This window comes from Ipomoea triloba, chromosome 9 (genome assembly GCF_003576645.1).
Source record: "Ipomoea triloba cultivar NCNSP0323 chromosome 9, ASM357664v1".
NCBI classification, from domain to species: domain Eukaryota; kingdom Viridiplantae; phylum Streptophyta; class Magnoliopsida; order Solanales; family Convolvulaceae; genus Ipomoea; species Ipomoea triloba.
The window spans coordinates 26,492,978-26,511,257 of NC_044924.1; the positions used below are offsets into that span (position 1 = coordinate 26,492,978).

Consider the following 18,280-nt stretch of genomic DNA (forward strand, 5'->3'; position numbering starts at 1 on the left):
ATATTAAGTACGTGATGATAAATTCATGCTTATTTAAAGAAAATCATACCGTTGTTTGATCTGCATTGGATAGATGTTAATTTAGAACGTAATGGCGAATATTCAGGCAATTTTTTTTATCTCCCTGTCCCACACACATTTATATAAAAACGTTACCCTATTATTTACTCATCAGATCTAGGGTCTTATATATACCCTTCATTCGATCTTCAATTTTCTAATCTAACATAGTGAGCTGAGTGAGGGTCAAAATGTGTCCTCGTCGTCCACCCGGAAATGCAAATCGTGCACCATCCTCTCTTTCCCATGGCCAATCCAAAGCCACCAAAGGTAAGCGTGGCCCTGCCTTCCCATTGCCAAATCCTCGCTACTATAGCCTAGACCCGAATGTGGCTCAAACCATAAAGCCCAGAATTTTCCCCTTATACATTTCCAAAGCCAAAGACCTTTTAGGGCCAAACGTTGAGATTATCAATGCGAGTCATGAAATCTCAATCGTTGATCATTGCTCTGCCGAAGCCAATTCCTTAGAAGTCAGTGTACTATACACTACAACTCGATCAAGTGCGACCTTCACTTTCCTCTCCACCCTTTCGTCTCAGAATTTCTGAACACCCATAAAATCATACCTGCTCGTTTTTCTGAATGTCTGTAAGGAATGCGATATTCTTCCCTCCCAGTCTCTCTTCCATTATTTGTTCACTGTTGAAATTGGCACAAAGGTTGAAACTCAGAGCTTCGTCACCATCTCCTCCCGTCGTGGTCTTAAATTTGTGACGAACCTTCCCTCCTCCCATAGTGGTTGGAAAGAAAGGTTTTTCGAAGTCCGACTCCCACGTGTTATCCATTTTCCCATGCCAGAAGAAACGCCTGAACTTTTGTCCTATGCAAACGCAAGTGTTCCTCGCTCCTGAAATTACTTAATATTGAGTGATGCATTTCTTAACATTGAGTGGTGTAAACCGCACCGACCGCACGGGAAGACACGGCCACACTTGATTATGACCTTTNTTCAAAATATTTTGTTGTTCAAACTCAGGAATACACCTTCTAATTATTTGATCAGGACAAATTTTAAACAAATAAGGCTCATCCCAAAAGAAATGTTTAACTTTAGAAAGAAAATGTTTTTTTCCTTGTGAATTCAAGTCTGGGTGAAATTGACCCGAGACCAAATAATTCACAAAATCTGCATACCAGGGCTCTTTATTTTGTAACGAAAGCAACTGTTCGTCAGGAAACCTGTCATTTATAGGAATATCATAATTATGACAATTATTAGCTGCATCTGGTAAACGAGATAAATGATCAGCTACCACATTCTCGCACCCTTTCTTGTCCCTGATAGTCAAATCGAATTCTTGCAGCAACAAAATCCATCTTATTAGCCTAGGCTTAGTATCTTTTTTAGCCAACAAAAATTTCAAAGCAGAATGATCAGAATAAACAATCACCTTAGAACCAATCAAGTAAGAACGAAACTTTTCTAACGCAAAGACTATAGCCAACAACTCCTTTTCAGTAGTTGTATAGTTAACCTGAGCATTATCTAAAGTTTTACTTGCATAATGAATCACATAAGGCAGTTTATTAATTTTCTGTCCTAAAACAGCACCTAAGGCATAATCAGATGCATCACACATTATTTCAAAAGGATGCTCCCAATTAGGTGCAGCAAGAATGGGAGCGGAAGTTAATTTTTCTTTCAAAAAGTTGAAAGCAGATAAACATTCATCATCAAACTTGAAGACAACATCTTTTGCTAATAGGTTACACATGGGCCTACAAATTTTTGAAAAGTCTTTTATGAAGCGCCTGTAAAAACCTGCATGACCAAGAAAACTTCGCACTTCTTTCACAGATGTAGGGGGAGGTAATTTAGAAATAACTTCAATTTTAGCCTTGTCAACCTCTATGCCCCTGTCAGAAATTATATGCCCCAAAACAATGCCCTCATTAACCATGAAATTACTTTTCTCCCAACTCAGGGTTAAGTTCATTTTAACACATCTTTCAAGAACAGAAGATAAATGAGAAAGGCAGTCATCAAAAGAATCACCGAACAGAGAAAAATCATCCATAAACACTTCAACATATCTTTCAATCATATCAGAAAATATCGACATCATACACCTTTGAAAAGTCGCAGGTGCATTACATAATCCAAATGACATTCTGCGGTAAGCAAAAGTGCCAAAAGGGCATGTAAATGTCGTTTTCTCCTGATCTTCAGGTGCAATTGGAATTTGAAAATAACCTTGAAAGCCATCTAGAAAACAGTAATAAGCATGCCCAGCTAATCTTTCTAACATTTGATCAATAAAGGGCAGAGGAAAATGATCTTTTTTAGTGGCGGCATTCAATTTTCTGTAATCTATGCACATGCGCCACCCAGTTACTGTTCTAGTTGGGATTAATTCATTTTTTTCATTAGTGACCACAGTAATTCCAGATTTCTTTGGCACTACGTGAACTGGACTTACCCATTTACTGTCTGAGATTGGGTAGATGATACCTGAATCCAGCAACTTTAGGACTTCTGCACGTACAACCTCCTTCATATTCGGATTTAACCTGCGCTAAGGTTGACGGACAGGAGTTGCCCCTTCTTCAAGTAGGATTCAGTGCATACAAACTGTTGGACTTATTCCTTTAATATCCTCTACTGTCCAACCAATTGCACTTTTATATTTTTTTAATGCTTCTAGTAACTTTTTTTTCTTGTTCCTGTGAAAGGTTAGAGGCAATTATTACAGGATAAGTATTATTTGGACCTAAGAAAGCATATTTTAAAGAACTAGGAAGAGGTTTTAATTCCAGCTTGGGCGGAACGTCAGCTTCAATTGAGGGATGGTGTTTTTCTTTTATTTGCTCCAGACAGTCTGCGAGTGAACATCCTTCAACACCTCCCTCTTTTATTGGGCTTTGATTAGGTTCCTCTTCATCAGCTCCGACCTTCAACGGAGATTCATCTAAAAACTCAGCAGAAATTATAGAATCTAAAATGTCTACAGCAAAGCAATGATTATTATTGTTTTCAGGTAATTTCATCGATTTCAGAATGGAAAATTCAACAGTTTCATCAAGGACAGTCATGGTTAACTTTCCATTTTGGACATCAATCATTGTTTTTGTTGTAGCCATGAAAGGTCGGCCAAGCAAAATAGGCATGTCCTGTGCATGATTGCACTTTTTATTCATATCTAAAACAACAAAGTCGGCAGGAATTATTAGTTTATCAACTTGGACCAAAACATCTTCTACAATACCCCTAGGATATCTAATAGAGCGATCAGCAAGCTCTAGGGACATTGTAGTGGGCTTTAATCTATCCAGACCCAACTGCAAGTAGACAGAATAAGGCATCAAGTTAATGCTTGCCCCTAAATCAAGCATTGCCTTTTCTTTCTTAGAATTCCCCACTGTAATAGTTATTATGAAACTACCGGGGTCTTCTAATTTTGGGGGCAAGTCAGTTTGTAAAACAACACTCACAGTTTTAGACATGAAAACTTTTTCATTATGTTCATACCTACGCTTTCTAGTGTTTAGTTCTTTTAAAAACTTAGCATAGGCAGGCATATTTTTAATCATGTCTAACAAAGGCAAATTCACATTCACTTTTGACAACAAATCATAAATCTCAGAAAATGATTTATCAAACTTTGAATTTTTCAACCTACCAGGAAATGGAACTGGGGGAGCATATGGCTTAGGGGGCACATAAGGATCATTAGATTTTTGCAATTTGGGTTCATCCTTATTAGCATCATTATCAGCATTCAAATTTTCAACTATTTCAGCTTGTTTAGAAGTGGTATTTTCTTTAACAACATTTTCAATAACTCTACCACTTCTTAACACAGTCATAACCTTAGCTTCTTCAGGTTGGCTAGGCAACTTACCTGGCACATGGCCTTGTAGAGCTTCGGCAATTTGCCCCACTTGGACTTCCAACTTTCTCATGGAAGCTTCATTTCTGGCAAGTGAAGCCTCAGTTTTAGCAAGTGATGTCTCTGTTCGTTGGAACCGTTGATCGTTTGCTTCTTGTTGCATTTGGAACCGCTGGTTATTTGCTTCTTGCTATCTATTACAATTCTGTATGAAAATATCCAAAGAATCCTCCCAAGATGGTTTTTTCGGTTGAGGTGGAGCAATAGGTTGAAAATTATTCTGGTTATTATTCCAAGAAAAATTGGGATGGTTTTTCCAACCCGGATTATAAGAATTAAAATACGGGTCATTTCTAGGCCTTTGATTGAAACTATTCATAGCATTGGCCTGTTCAAAATTGTGAACATCTTCGTCCACCATAGATGCATTGTTTTGCTTCATACTCATCATAGAACACATGCTTTTCACTTGTTTAGCTAACTCAGACACTTGAATTTCCAACCCAGCATTTGAATTAACTTCATACATACCTGGCGTCCGTCCCCTTACGCTCTTTTGTTGGGAGTTTGCCCCTAGCATTTCATACAATGCTAAGGTTTCCTCTGCAGTTTTTTCTCCCATGGCACCTCCAGCCGCATTGTCAACCATTGATTGGCTGGTCTGAGTCAAACCATCATAGAAAGTTTGATTTTGAAGCTACAACGGGTAGCCATGGTGGGGGCATTGAATGAGCAACATGTTGAACCTTTCCCATGCCTCATGGAATGGTTCGCCTTCAGCTTGCGAAAAGGTCGCAATTTTTCTTCTCAATTCAGCAGTTTTAGCATGGGAATAAAACTTACCAATAAACTTGTTATACACCTCCGGCCATGTCCGAAGGGATCCAGGTGTGAGAGTCATGAACCATGTTTTTGCTACATCTTTCAAGGTGTATGGGAAACACCTCATCCTTAGTGCATCCTCGGTCAAGTCATTCAACGGGAAGTGTTGGACTATCCCGTAGAAATCCCTGATAAAGGTAAGGGCATCTTCGTTTGCTGAACCGTGAAAAGACGGCAGCTGGTTGTAATGGACCGTCTTTAGCTCATAGTTCCTGGCTGCATCAGTAAGCACTATGCAAGAAGGTGAAGCTCCTACTTGGGGCCTACCAAAGTCTTTCATTAGCTTGGGGTTGGGTTGAGGGTTTGGTCGATGGGGTTGAAGAAGTGCGTCCATTGTTGTGGTTGTTTCTTTTGGTTCAAAACTAGGTTTTTCAGAAGGTAAGGTTTTTTTCTTTTTTTTTATCAATGCGGTCGTCCAAAGGCAAAAGTGTAGGTTTTAAAGAACGACGACCTTGCATAAAATAAAAACACAAATAAACTAACAAACGAACAAATAAACAAATACTAAAAGCACTTTTTATTATTATTATTTTTAAAGAAATATTAAGCAAAGTAGAAACAAAAGAAATTGCAAATATATAACTCCCCGGCAACGGCGCCAAAAATTGGTGGACAATTCTAAATAGTCCTCGCAAGTGCACGAGTCAATTGCGGTATAGCGTGCAAAGCAAGGGTCGATCCCACAGGGAATTAATACTATGCAATTTAATTACTTGGAAAAAAATTGACTCAAAGATTTAAAATGCAATAAATGCGGTACCAAAAAGTGATAACTAAATCGAATGCTATGTAGGAAAAAAAAAACCAAGAACTGAAATAAGCAATTGAAAACCTTGACAATAAGATTGCAAATAAGTAAGTGATTACAAGAGAAAAAGTAACTCTAAGATCATGAATAAACTATCATTATGGTAAGGAAATTTCAACTAGCAAACAATTGAGCACTTAAATTGTGTTTAGCATTGTAATAATGAAATAGTAACAGTGTACTTCATGCTAACATAATGAATTTCATGAATTGAGATGATAATGGCCAATATTCCTAAACTCAAATTAAAAGAAATGAAAACAGCTACTGCCAATTACGCACTAAAATCAAAGCTACTAAAAACAACCAAAATTGCAATTTGAGAATTGAAGAGTCAAAATGACGTAAAGGCAAAGTGAAAATAAAGAAGAAATTGAAACCAGAATTAGATGCCAATTTGCCAGCTGCGACTCAGAATCTCTTAGTGTCACCGGAGTTCGCCGCCCAGACACGTCGCCGCCGAACCTTGCTGTCGTTGGAACTAAACTTAGTCGCACCAGATCGGAGATTGCTACACCAGACACGCCGCTGATCGGAAAAACTCTTCGCTCGACGTCACCGGAATTTGTCCGGGTCCGGATTGATGTCCAATTGATGTGAGATTGCATTCCTTATATATCGTTCAAGCCAACCATACCACCGTGAATTTGGTAACTAGAGAAAACCTTGGATCAAGGGCAACCGTAGAAAATATTCTCTTCCGTTCAAAGCTTTCGCTACTCAATCGGATCGCTACTCCTTTCGTTCGTCGCTGCTGGTTTCTCTCGATTCATCAATAACATTGTCAGCCAGAAGAAGAAGTCTTATTTATTGAATGGGCTGGGCCTAAAAAAACTGACACAAAAAGAGAGCAAAGGCAACCTGGCTAATGGACTATAGAATACAAGTTATTAATTTTAACTAAACTAATATTAATGAAAGGCCCAAACAACATTAAATATTAAAATAAGTAAAAGACTAAAATTAGATGCATAATTAATTAAATTAATAATGAATTATAAAAAGAATTTATATACATTAACAATAAAAAAAAAAAACAAAAATAAAATATATCACTAAACCAATCCAATTTTCACAAAAACCCATCTTCCTCATCACAGCGGTCACACATGTCCAAGCCACCCTATCATATGCCTTGGTGATGTCTAGCTTAAGTATCACATCTTCATTTGAAGCTGTGATACCATGGCACAGCTCCTGTACAAGCAGAATATTATCAATAATATTTCTACCCTTGATAAATCCTGCTTGATAAGGAGAGACCACTTTGACTAGGATTCCAGCCAACCTTGTAACCATGATCTTTGTCAACACCTTATTGCAATAGTTACTCAAACTTATAGGCCTAAACTGAGCAAAAGTTGTTGGGTTTGAGACCTTAGGTAAGAGTACTATTGCAGTATGTGTGACAGCCCTAGAGAGGACTTTTCCATTAAAGAAACTCCTTACCACCTCATACAGATCTTCTTTCACAATATCCCAGCAGTTTTGGTAAAAGCCTCCACAAAAACCATCTGGCCCTGCTGCACTTTCTGGTTTCATGCTAAAAACACACTCCTTCACCTCCTGCATTGTGGGCATCCTTGTTAGTATCTCATTATCTTCTTGGCTCACCAATCCCTGCAAGCAATCATAGTTACTTGACTTAATTATGGTTTACACCCCTCTTGATGATTTTTGATAGATCTTGACAGCGGGGTGTATTCAGCGACAATTTGAACAACAATCTGTTTAGTTGCGTGTATTTTCTTTGCACTGTATCAGTAATTTTGTGGAAAGTGATCGATGTCCATCTTAAGGATCTCCTACTTTTAAACATGAGAAGCACTTTATATGTGTCTACTCAATTAGGATCTCCGTTATCGTTCTAGAAACTTTGGATCGGAATGCATTATTTGGTGAGGGTGCATTTGGATAGATATTTGGGTGATGCTTATTTAAAAAGAAAAAAAAAATAATTCGTTGCTTCAATTCAACGGCTAAATGTTAAGTAATTATGGAAAATTTAGGAAATATTCGGTAGCCTCCACATACACTTGTATAATTGTATAAAAGTAGCTATTAATTGGCTCATCTAGGCTTTGCAAAAAAAAAAATTAATAATAATAATAATAATAATAATAATAATAATAATAATAATAATAATAATAATAATTGGCTCATCTAGGCTCTTTTACCCCTTAAATTCTTTGCAAATTCGGAACTTTTTATTTTCTAAAAACAAAATAGACTATATATGGTTAGTTAACTTTTCTATTTATTTATTTTATTATTTTAGTTGGTTATGACAAACTAAATTTCACCACTTCCCTCCGACCCACCAAAAAAAATAAATTATTCGCCACTTTTTTTTTGGTTCAAAATCTTTACAGAAATAAAATTTTCCTTTATTGTTAAATACTCACCAAATTCATGAACCATAAAAATAGACAAATTAAAAATAACGATAGATATGCACAAACAATTTTACTCACAAATTTGAATATTAATTTGTGTTAGAGTCACCTAATTCACTAGTAATTAAATCACTTTAATATTTTAACATACATATGAAAATATGATCTATGAGTAGAGTTTTCCTCTTTAGGTAAACTATTCATTTCTTCACATTAAGCATACCAATACATTGCTCAATTTTACAATTTATGTTTTTGTCTATTTAGTACGTCTATGATGGATTATCACACAATGCACATAAGGAATTTTAATTAAGGGGTGTGTGCATGCATTTACATCAAATTTTTAACTATAAATTAAAATCCTTGCCCCTTTCTAATAAAATATGTAGAGTTAATATATATACAAGGAAATATGAAAATAAGAGTGATTATTGAAGGAAATTCATATCCAAGGGTTACATAGAACGGTAACCAGAAATTAAAATCTTTGCCCCTTTCTAATAAGCTATAGAGAGTTCCTATATAGGGAATTGAGAGAAATATGAAAATAAGAGTAATTGGAAAAAGAGATTCAGATCCAAGGCTTATATGGAAATATATTTTCTGTGTAGTTAGTATCCGTAATCTTGTGACATTTGACCGTTGCTTCAACGGTTATTCTTATCTGAAAAATTATAACGTTGTTGCTTAAACGGTTATTCTTATCTGAAAAATTATAACGTTCTTGTTTCAACGGTTATTCTTATTCGAAAAATTATAACGAACGTTGCTGTTTCACCAGCTAAATATGATGCAATGGTGAAAAATAATACCGCTCAACGGCTTAATATTAAGTACGTGATGATAAATTCATGCTTATTTAAAGAAAATCATACCGTTGTTTGATCTGCATTGGATAGATGTTAATTTAGAACGTAATGGCGAATATTCAGGCAATTTTTTTTATCTCCCTGTCCCACACACATTTATATAAAAACGTTACCCTATTATTTACTCATCAGATCTAGGGTCTTATATATACCCTTCATTCGATCTTCAATTTTCTAATCTAACATAGTGAGCTGAGTGAGGGTCAAAATGTGTCCTCGTCGTCCACCCGGAAATGCAAATCGTGCACCATCCTCTCTTTCCCATGGCCAATCCAAAGCCACCAAAGGTAAGCGTGGCCCTGCCTTCCCATTGCCAAATCCTCGCTACTATAGCCTAGACCCGAATGTGGCTCAAACCATAAAGCCCAGAATTTTCCCCTTATACATTTCCAAAGCCAAAGACCTTTTAGGGCCAAACGTTGAGATTATCAATGCGAGTCATGAAATCTCAATCGTTGATCATTGCTCTGCCGAAGCCAATTCCTTAGAAGTCAGTGTACTATACACTACAACTCGATCAAGTGCGACCTTCACTTTCCTCTCCACCCTTTCGTCTCAGAATTTCTGAACACCCATAAAATCATACCTGCTCGTTTTTCTGAATGTCTGTAAGGAATGCGATATTCTTCCCTCCCAGTCTCTCTTCCATTATTTGTTCACTGTTGAAATTGGCACAAAGGTTGAAACTCAGAGCTTCGTCACCATCTCCTCCCGTCGTGGTCTTAAATTTGTGACGAACCTTCCCTCCTCCCATAGTGGTTGGAAAGAAAGGTTTTTCGAAGTCCGACTCCCACGTGTTATCCATTTTCCCATGCCAGAAGAAACGCCTGAACTTTTGTCCTATGCAAACGCAAGTGTTCCTCGCTCCTGAAATTACTTAATATTGAGTGATGCATTTCTTAACATTGAGTGGTGTAAACCGCACCGACCGCACGGGAAGACACGGCCACACTTGATTATGACCTTTTATATATATATATATATATATATATATATATATATATATAGCTCGCGAGCGGCTCGACGAGCCACGAACCTTATGACTGAATCTTTGTTCCCCTTCCCACTTTTTTTCACAATCTTCCTTATATTTATATCCATTACATTAATTAGTAATTTTTCTTGAACATTATGGCTGCTTGAATACCATATCTTTATTATTATTATTATTATTATTATTATTATTATTATTATTATTATTATTGTTGTTGTTGTTATTATATTGTTATTGTTATTGTTATTGTTATTGTTATTATTATTGTTATTGTTACAATATTACGTAAAATTAATAGTATTGAAGTGCTTTGGGCAAAAAGTTAAAATTGATGATTTATTTTTATTAATAGTATTAGGATTTTGTTTTTATTAATAGTATACGTTGCAGGAATATATGTACTATATTATTGCGATTAGTAATTTTAATTTAGAATTGTATTATGAATAGGAAAGTAGGAAAGAATATATTTTATTAGGAATTGTATTATCAAATTTTAATGTACTATCGTAGTACTAATAGGAATTGTATTACCATATTTTACAATATTACGCAAACATTAATAGCATAAGAGTGTTTTGGGCGCGAAGTTAAAATTGAGGATTTTGTTTTTATTAATAGTATAGATATAGATTATAGATTACATTGCAGGGAACTATATGTACTATATTATTAAGATTAGTAATTTTAATCTATAATTGTATTACGAAAAGTAAAGTAGGGACGAATATATGTTATTAAGAATTGTATTACCATATTTTAATGTACAATTGTAGTATGAATAGAAATTGTATATATTATCCTAATTTTTACAATATTACGCAAACATTAATAGTATAGGAGTGTTTCGGGCGGAAGTTCAAATTGATGATTTTGTTTTTATTAATGGTATAGATTACGTTGCAGGAAATATATGTACTGCATTATTACGATTAGTAATTTTAATCTAGAATTGTATTACTAATAGGAATGTAGGAAAGAATATAATGTATTATGAATTGTATTACCATATTTTAATATACAATTGTAGCACGAATTGAAATTGTAATACCATATTTTATAATATTACGCAAATCTTAATAGTAGAGGAGTATTTTGGACAGGAAGTTAAAATGGAAAATTTTGTTTTTATTAATAGTATATATAGATTACGTGTCAGCGAAATATATGTACTGTATCATTACGATTAATAATTTTAATTTAGAATTGTATTACGAATTGGAAAGTAGAAAACAATATATATTGTATTTTGAATTGTATTACTATATTCTAATATACAATTATAGTACCAATTGAAATTCTATTACCATATTTTATAATATTATGCAAATCTTAATAGTATAGGAGTGTTTTGGGCGGGAAGTTAAAATGAAAAATTTTATTTTTATTAATAGTACTAGTTTTATACGCGCATTGCGCGAATGGGTTAATGGCCAATGTTTATATTTAAATAAATATTTGAAAGTATATCAATGCAAGATTATATAGGAGAAATTTATACATAGGTAATTGAACGTCAAATATATTTATTTAAATATGTAACTCAAAGTATATGAATCCAATATAATATATGAAATTAATTATAATTGTCGCTAAAATAAATATTTGCAACTTTATAAAATCGATAGTCTAAATACTTACTTGGTCTAAAAATGATAGTCTAAATAAATACTACTTTTACTTTGAATTTTTTTAAGTATTCTTAATTTTCTTTTGATTAACATTGTGAATACTTGGTATTAATCGTCAATCGAGTAGCTTCAAATTATTTTTTAAAAATTTTTTTTCATGGTATTAATAAAATACTTGGTAAATAAATATATAACATTATTTTGTATTATAACTTTGATATTTAATTATAATATATTGTAAAAATAAGATAATGGACAATGTAATGAATATCAATTGATAAATTTGAATGTAAAGAATCTTTACATGGGAGAAAATAAAGGCAATATAACTAATGAAATTATTTCTCTTATTTAATTTAATTTTTTTATAATGAATAATTTTTTCAAATAAAGGTATTGTAAACATAATTCTTTTGAGAATGTAAACATAATTCTAAATTAAAGAAATACATTGTATCATTTTTTGTTGTAGCTACTAATTTATTTAAATTAATAAGAGTAAAATAGAGTGAGGAACTTAATTATACCAAATTTGATTGGGATGAGGTTCGAACCTTAGATCTTTCTTATAGAAATTAATGAGTAAGTTATAACGGAATATTAATGGAAAAGAGAATATTTAACGGAAAACTTATCGGATAATTATATACTTAAGGATGAATTAGGAAATCTCAAGGAAAAATATAAATCTAAACAATCTGAACCATCCATTTGATTAAATAATTTGACCGCCATTTTTTCTACCTATGTTACGCAATAAATCCTTCGTTCAATTCGTAGATTTAATATTACAAACTAACAAATAAGTAATGTACAAGTGTTTCCGCTACACCTATACAAATGTAACGGATGAGGGTGACTGGAAAAGTATAGGCTTTCCGCAACACCCGTTAAGGGGTTTTAGTGGAAAACATAAAATAATTTTAATTTGTTATTATTAGAAATAAATGCTTTCAAGCCAATATACCCTCAGACCTTAATTTTTCAAAAGCATTTAATAATCAGGGTAAATTTTGAAATTCACTTACACATGTTTTAAGCCTATCCACTTCGTTATCCTTCTCTCAAAAGGTTGAATCCCAAATCCGGCCCCACACCCGGGCCTAATAGAGCATTTAGGACAACGTAAACTACAGTAACTCCTTGTTGCACACAAAGGATTTGTCCAGTTTGGACCGAGTTTCGAGCATTTGTCTCATCTCCCAAATGTTGTCTACTAAACTAGTGAGCTAAACCGTGTGGGCAATCCATTTCCTTATCATGGTTCTACTTTTTGAAAATTTTCAAAGCCTTTAAACTTCCTTCACTAGTACAAAGGAGCACATCAACTACACATGTACAAGTGTTTCCGCTACACCTGTACAAATGTAGCGGATGAGGGTGACTGGAAAAGTATAGGCTTTCTGCAACACCTGTTATGAGGTTTTAGTGGAAAACATAAAATAATTTTAATTTTTTTTATAATTGAAAAGTATAGCTGATACCTCTTTGTTTTTTTTTTAATTATATATATATATGCAACTAATTTTAAAAAATATAAATATAAATTGTAAGTAAAATAAATAAATTTTTAATTACATCATAATTATTTTAAATTTATAATATTAATATAGCTAAAGAAGGTTTTTAACTTGTTTTTCATGTGTAAAAATTATTTCCAGCCATTGAATATTAATATAGCTAAAGAAGCTGCACAATCACAGTAAGGGATGCAGAGACATTCTACACTAGTTACTCCACATGCAAAAACCACCCCAAACAATCTCTAAAAACTGAGTCATCAAAAAATTTCTCCCAATAAAACAACATCTGGGTTTGACTTTTCCATTTTATGAAGCTAACATTTATTCTATATATTGTTTTTAGGTTGTTGCATCAATGGATTGGCCTCATGTCAAAAAGTATAGAGGGCTTGTATGTAATTATCAGAGATGGAGTAAGTGAAGGACAAGACTGAAGTTTTGTTAGAAGAAATGGATGTGATTTTATTTTGGTATTGGTGTATTGCAGTGGACAAATTTCTGTAGGATTACAGTTCGTCTAATTTAGATGTGATTTTTGTGGGAACAAAATATTTATTTTTGTGTTTGTTAACATTGGGTTGGACTCAGGAGTGGGAATTTGATGCTTAACTTATTTGATGATAATATGTGCAGTGTTTGTGCTAGATTGCTAGCTGAGTGTCTAGATCTATGTTAGTCTGTAAGTTGCACTACTACAAAAATGATCATATAAGCATATGTTTACACTACACCTCTTGATATAGATGTAGTGAAAAGTAGTAAAAAACAAAATAGTGACAATAATGTAAATATATACATAAGAATCCACTACACCTGTAAAAAGAAGGTGTAGCGAAAAATTAAATATTATTTTAATATTAAATCTTCCGCAGCACCCACACCAAGCAGGTGCCGCGAAAAGCTATATATTAAAATAATATAAAACCTTCCGCGGCACCCACCCTTGATGGTGCCACGGAAAATCAGCCAAATTAATACCCCAGGGTTGCTTACCAGATCTGCGCAACACCCTCACATCCTAAAAAACCCTTCTTCCTCCAATCGTACAAAGGATTCTGTTGGTCATCATTCAACAAATTCAGAGACTACAAAATGATGCCAAGAACCGTCTGCATGATCTAGTGAGTTGAAATTCTCTATTTTCTTTTTATTTGCTTTAATAAATATGAACAAGTTGAGACTTCTTAATCCTATAAAGTTCATCAATCATTCATTGAGTGGTTAGGTTGTTGAGGTGATTTAACAGAAAAGGTTCTAGAAATTCAAAATCTTGAATCTCCCCTCTATGATTACAATTTTTCTTCTTCTTTTACCAAAATGATATTCAGTCTTAAATATTTATTTTATTTTATATTATATTTTTGTATCGGTTTTGCTGAGCAACAGTTGATCAAGCAGCTTGTAGATGCCGGGAATAAGCTTCGAACCTTAGCTTCAAAAGATGAGCTTTTGGTAAAACTTCAAGTGAGGCATCAAGAATTCAAAATTCTCTCTTTTATGTGTAGATGTGTAGTTTGTGCCTGCTGTGTCTTGAATTCGAAACTTGATATCAAAACCAGTGTAATACTCTGTATCAAAATTCAAAACATGTGTAGTTTGTAACTGTTATATATATATATTTTAATTTTGAAAAAAGGTATCTGCTTCACCCACAGTGAGGTGGGTGACGCTGAAAACCATTATTAAAAAACATAAAAAAAGGTTTTCAGCGTCACCAACAGTGGGGTGGGTGATGCGGAAAACGATTATTAAAAAAAATAAACATACTTTTCGCGTCACCCTTTACGGTGACGCGGAAAATGCAGACTTTCAGAGTCACCTTAATCCACTACACCACTACAGGTGTAGCGGATACTCATTTACAGATGTAGCGGATTTGCTTATTTGTACTAGTGTTGGTAGAGTATGCACAATGCACACGGAAACTGAAATGGGTGCAAACGGGTATACTTTGTAATTGCACACTGTAATCATACCAACGCGTGTTGAAACATATAATTCTGTTTTTTAATAAAGATGTAAAGTGGACCTTTTCATTTTAAATTAGTGGTTGTTTTAATAAAAAAGAGCAAGACAATGAAATTTGAAATAAAGAAGGGTAGGGGAGACATGTCACTTGAAAAAAATCCCTAATTTCCAAGTATTGTCATCTCTACATAAGATACGGTATAAATCAAATAAAAAGAGTTTTCCAAATACTATATTTCAATTTTACCTGAAATCTAGGCTAGGTTCGAAAAAGCAATTACATTGATTCACTGATTCAATTGCGTTAGGAGCTAAGTAGTGATATGATTAAAAATTTCTACGATTAACGTTTTCTAGATTTCAACAATTGAAGGATACATTTAATTAATATCAGTGAGCATTGAAAAGGTGAACATTGGAGATTATGATCGACTAATGTCCATTCGAGTTGAAAAATTACGCATCGAGTTGCGTGCTACAATAAATTTCCACGCATTCATCACAATATGAGTGTAAAATAAAAACGTTTTTTGAGCAATCGCTCTTTAGTTTGGAAAAGGATGGTATGCTCAATGTGCATATCTCGGGCAAAGTCTCTAATAACGAATGCATCCCAGAAAGGTGCCTCAATATAAAAAATATAAAAAAAAACTTCAATTGTAGAAATTTTTAATTAGAAAGCTGCATCCAAGGGGAGAATATTAAAAATTTCTACAATTGATGTTTTTTAGATTTCAACAATTAAAGAGTTTATTTAATTAAATAACGATGCATGTTGAAAAGCTGAACATTGGAGATTATGATGCATTAATGACCATCATATTCATTGTTGAAAAGATGAGCATGCATCGGAGGCCGTGCTACAAATAATTTCGATGCATTTTTTTACTAGATGAATGTATATTCAAATTTAGTGTCATGTAGGGGCAGAGTACCCAATCAGATCAGCTAAAGAGCTATTGGAAAAGGATGGTACGCTCAATGTGCATATCTCGGGCACAGTCTCTAATAATGAATGCATCCCAGAAAGGCGCCTCAATATAAAAAATATAATTAAAAAAAAACTGTAGAAAATGTTAATCAGAAAGGTGTATCCAAGAGGAGAATATTAAAAATTTCTACAATTGACGTTTTCTAGATTTCTGCAATTAAAGTCTGTGTTTAATTGAATAATGGTACATGTTGAAAAGCTGAGCATGGGAGACTGTGATGCATTAATGTCTATCCATGTTGAAAAGATGAGCATCAGAGAACGTTATATAAATGGAGTAAAACAACCAATGTAATGTTAGTTATAACAATTCTAACCTCCTTTCACGTTTTGCATCTATTTCGTGAGTGAGTTCTGCTTCCGCTGCTGTTAAAAAAAACAAATGTTTACCTTTCAAGACAATACAAAGAACTTAAGTCCATAGAGGAAATATAAGGTGTTATTGCTAAGCAAATTAAAATTGGTTCATGTAAGGCCTTATTGAAATGTCATAATTTTATTTAGACCATGTTAATCTTTATTTGTATTTAAATTTAAAACAACTAATTAAAAATTTCTAGTAATGGTTTTTTATTAAATTTTGTCATTAAGATGTTCTCAATAGGGAGATGATTAAAAATTTCTACAATTTGACGTTTTCTATAATTTTCTACTCTTATAATTTTTTTAAAAAAGAAATTAAAAAGTATACATATTTTAATCCGAATTTTCTTCTTTGTTTTTGTTGAAAAAAAAAAAGTACCATACGAAAAAATACAACAAAGGTTAAGATTGAGGTAATTTGTTTACATTAAATTCAATTATATACTTAAATCGTCATATAGTTAAAAACGCGTGAATATTGATTACAATGCACTGTTCTAATGCTTAACTTTTCCATACAAACGTCTCTCAATTGTGAAATCTAAAAAGAAAAAAGTTAATAGTTTGAATTTTTTAATTGATTGTACTAAATTTAAAATTAAAATAAAGATTTACTTGGTTTAAAGAAATTTTTGCCACTTTTGAAATAATTTAGCTAAGCAGTAGCATGGCACTTTTTCCCCCTATGTTATGTGCTTATAACACTTTTTCCCCCTGTGTTATTAAAGTAACAGTTTTTCCCCCTCAGTTATTTTTAAAAGTGGTAGTTTTCTCCCTTGTAATATTAAATTGACATTTTTTCCCTTAAAAATAACCATTTCATTTATTTTTATTCTCCAACCAATTATTACTAATATGTATGGAAGATCACAGTTCGATACGAACCTAATCGAACACTGTAGCAATTGAACTTAAATAGTATAGACGGTTACGGTTACGATTCAGAACCGAAAAAATAAAATAAAATAATTGTTGAATTTAGACTATTTTTAAATTAGAAATAAAATTATAAAAATAAATAAATAAATAAGTTTTGATTGGCGGTTCAAAATCGAAATTGGAACCGAACCGTACCGATTTATCAAAATAAGTGTTTGATCATTTTTACTATATATGACTGTGGTTAAGTTCCGGTTCACGGTTCAACAATTATTTAATTTTATTTTTTTCGGTTATGAATCGTAACCAGAACCGTCCATACTATTTCGGTATGATTGCAAAAGTGTTTGGTTAGTTCGAACTGAATCGTGATCATCCATACCTATAAGTAACAATTTGTTGGAGAAGAAAAATAATTTAAATAATTATTTTTAAGGGTAACAATGTCAATTTAACATTTCAGAGGGAAAAACTGCCGCTTTAATAACACAGGGGGAAAAAAGTACTATAAACACATAACATAGGGGGAAAAAGTGTCATTTTCCCTATCTATATTTACCTATAATAGTGGTGCCCAATCAAATCAAGCCTAAAAGGTTAAATCTAAACTATGCACGAGATATGCACATTGAGCATACCATCCTTTGCCAATAGCTCTTTAGCTGATCCTACTCTGCTGTTGCACTCATCTTGTTAAAAATGCGTGGAAATTGATTATAACACGCTTCCCGATGCTCATGCTTTCAACATGGATGGATATTAATTACATTACAGTTTTTAATAGGGTGTTGCTATTCCTACCACCCATGGTGCAAATAACATTGAAATTCACAACAGATTGCAAATTTCAATAACTTTATAGGTGGTTTAAATAGCAATAATGTATAAATATAGCTATTTATACCACCATGGTCAACTGTATTAATTACACAAAGAAAAAGGTATTGGAATCAGAGTTTTTTTTTTTTAAAAAAAAGGTGTTGGAATTAGAGTTTTTTTTTTTAAAGGTATTAGAATGGAATGAATATTATTTAAACAAAATTAAATTGAATAACAATTTAAAATTTTAAAAACTATATA

At 33.1% G+C, this 18,280-nt stretch overlaps 1 protein-coding gene and 1 non-coding gene across 2 annotated transcripts; one reads left to right on the top strand and one right to left on the bottom strand.

Moving 5' to 3' along the window:
• Positions 1-4,590: 4,590 nt before the first annotated feature.
• LOC116029838 lies at positions 4,591-6,194 on the bottom strand. Its single transcript, XM_031271878.1, has 2 exons — positions 5,964-6,194; positions 4,591-5,226 (listed from the first exon to the last, which is right to left on the bottom strand). Exon 2 carries the CDS (start codon positions 5,107-5,109, stop codon positions 4,591-4,593), a length of 519 nt encoding a protein of 172 aa, XP_031127738.1. The 5' UTR covers positions 5,110-5,226; positions 5,964-6,194.
• Positions 4,601-4,707, top strand: LOC116031050. The gene has a single exon (XR_004100485.1). It is a non-coding gene; the product is annotated as a small nucleolar RNA R71 (small nucleolar RNA).
• Positions 6,195-18,280: the final 12,086 nt, after the last annotated feature.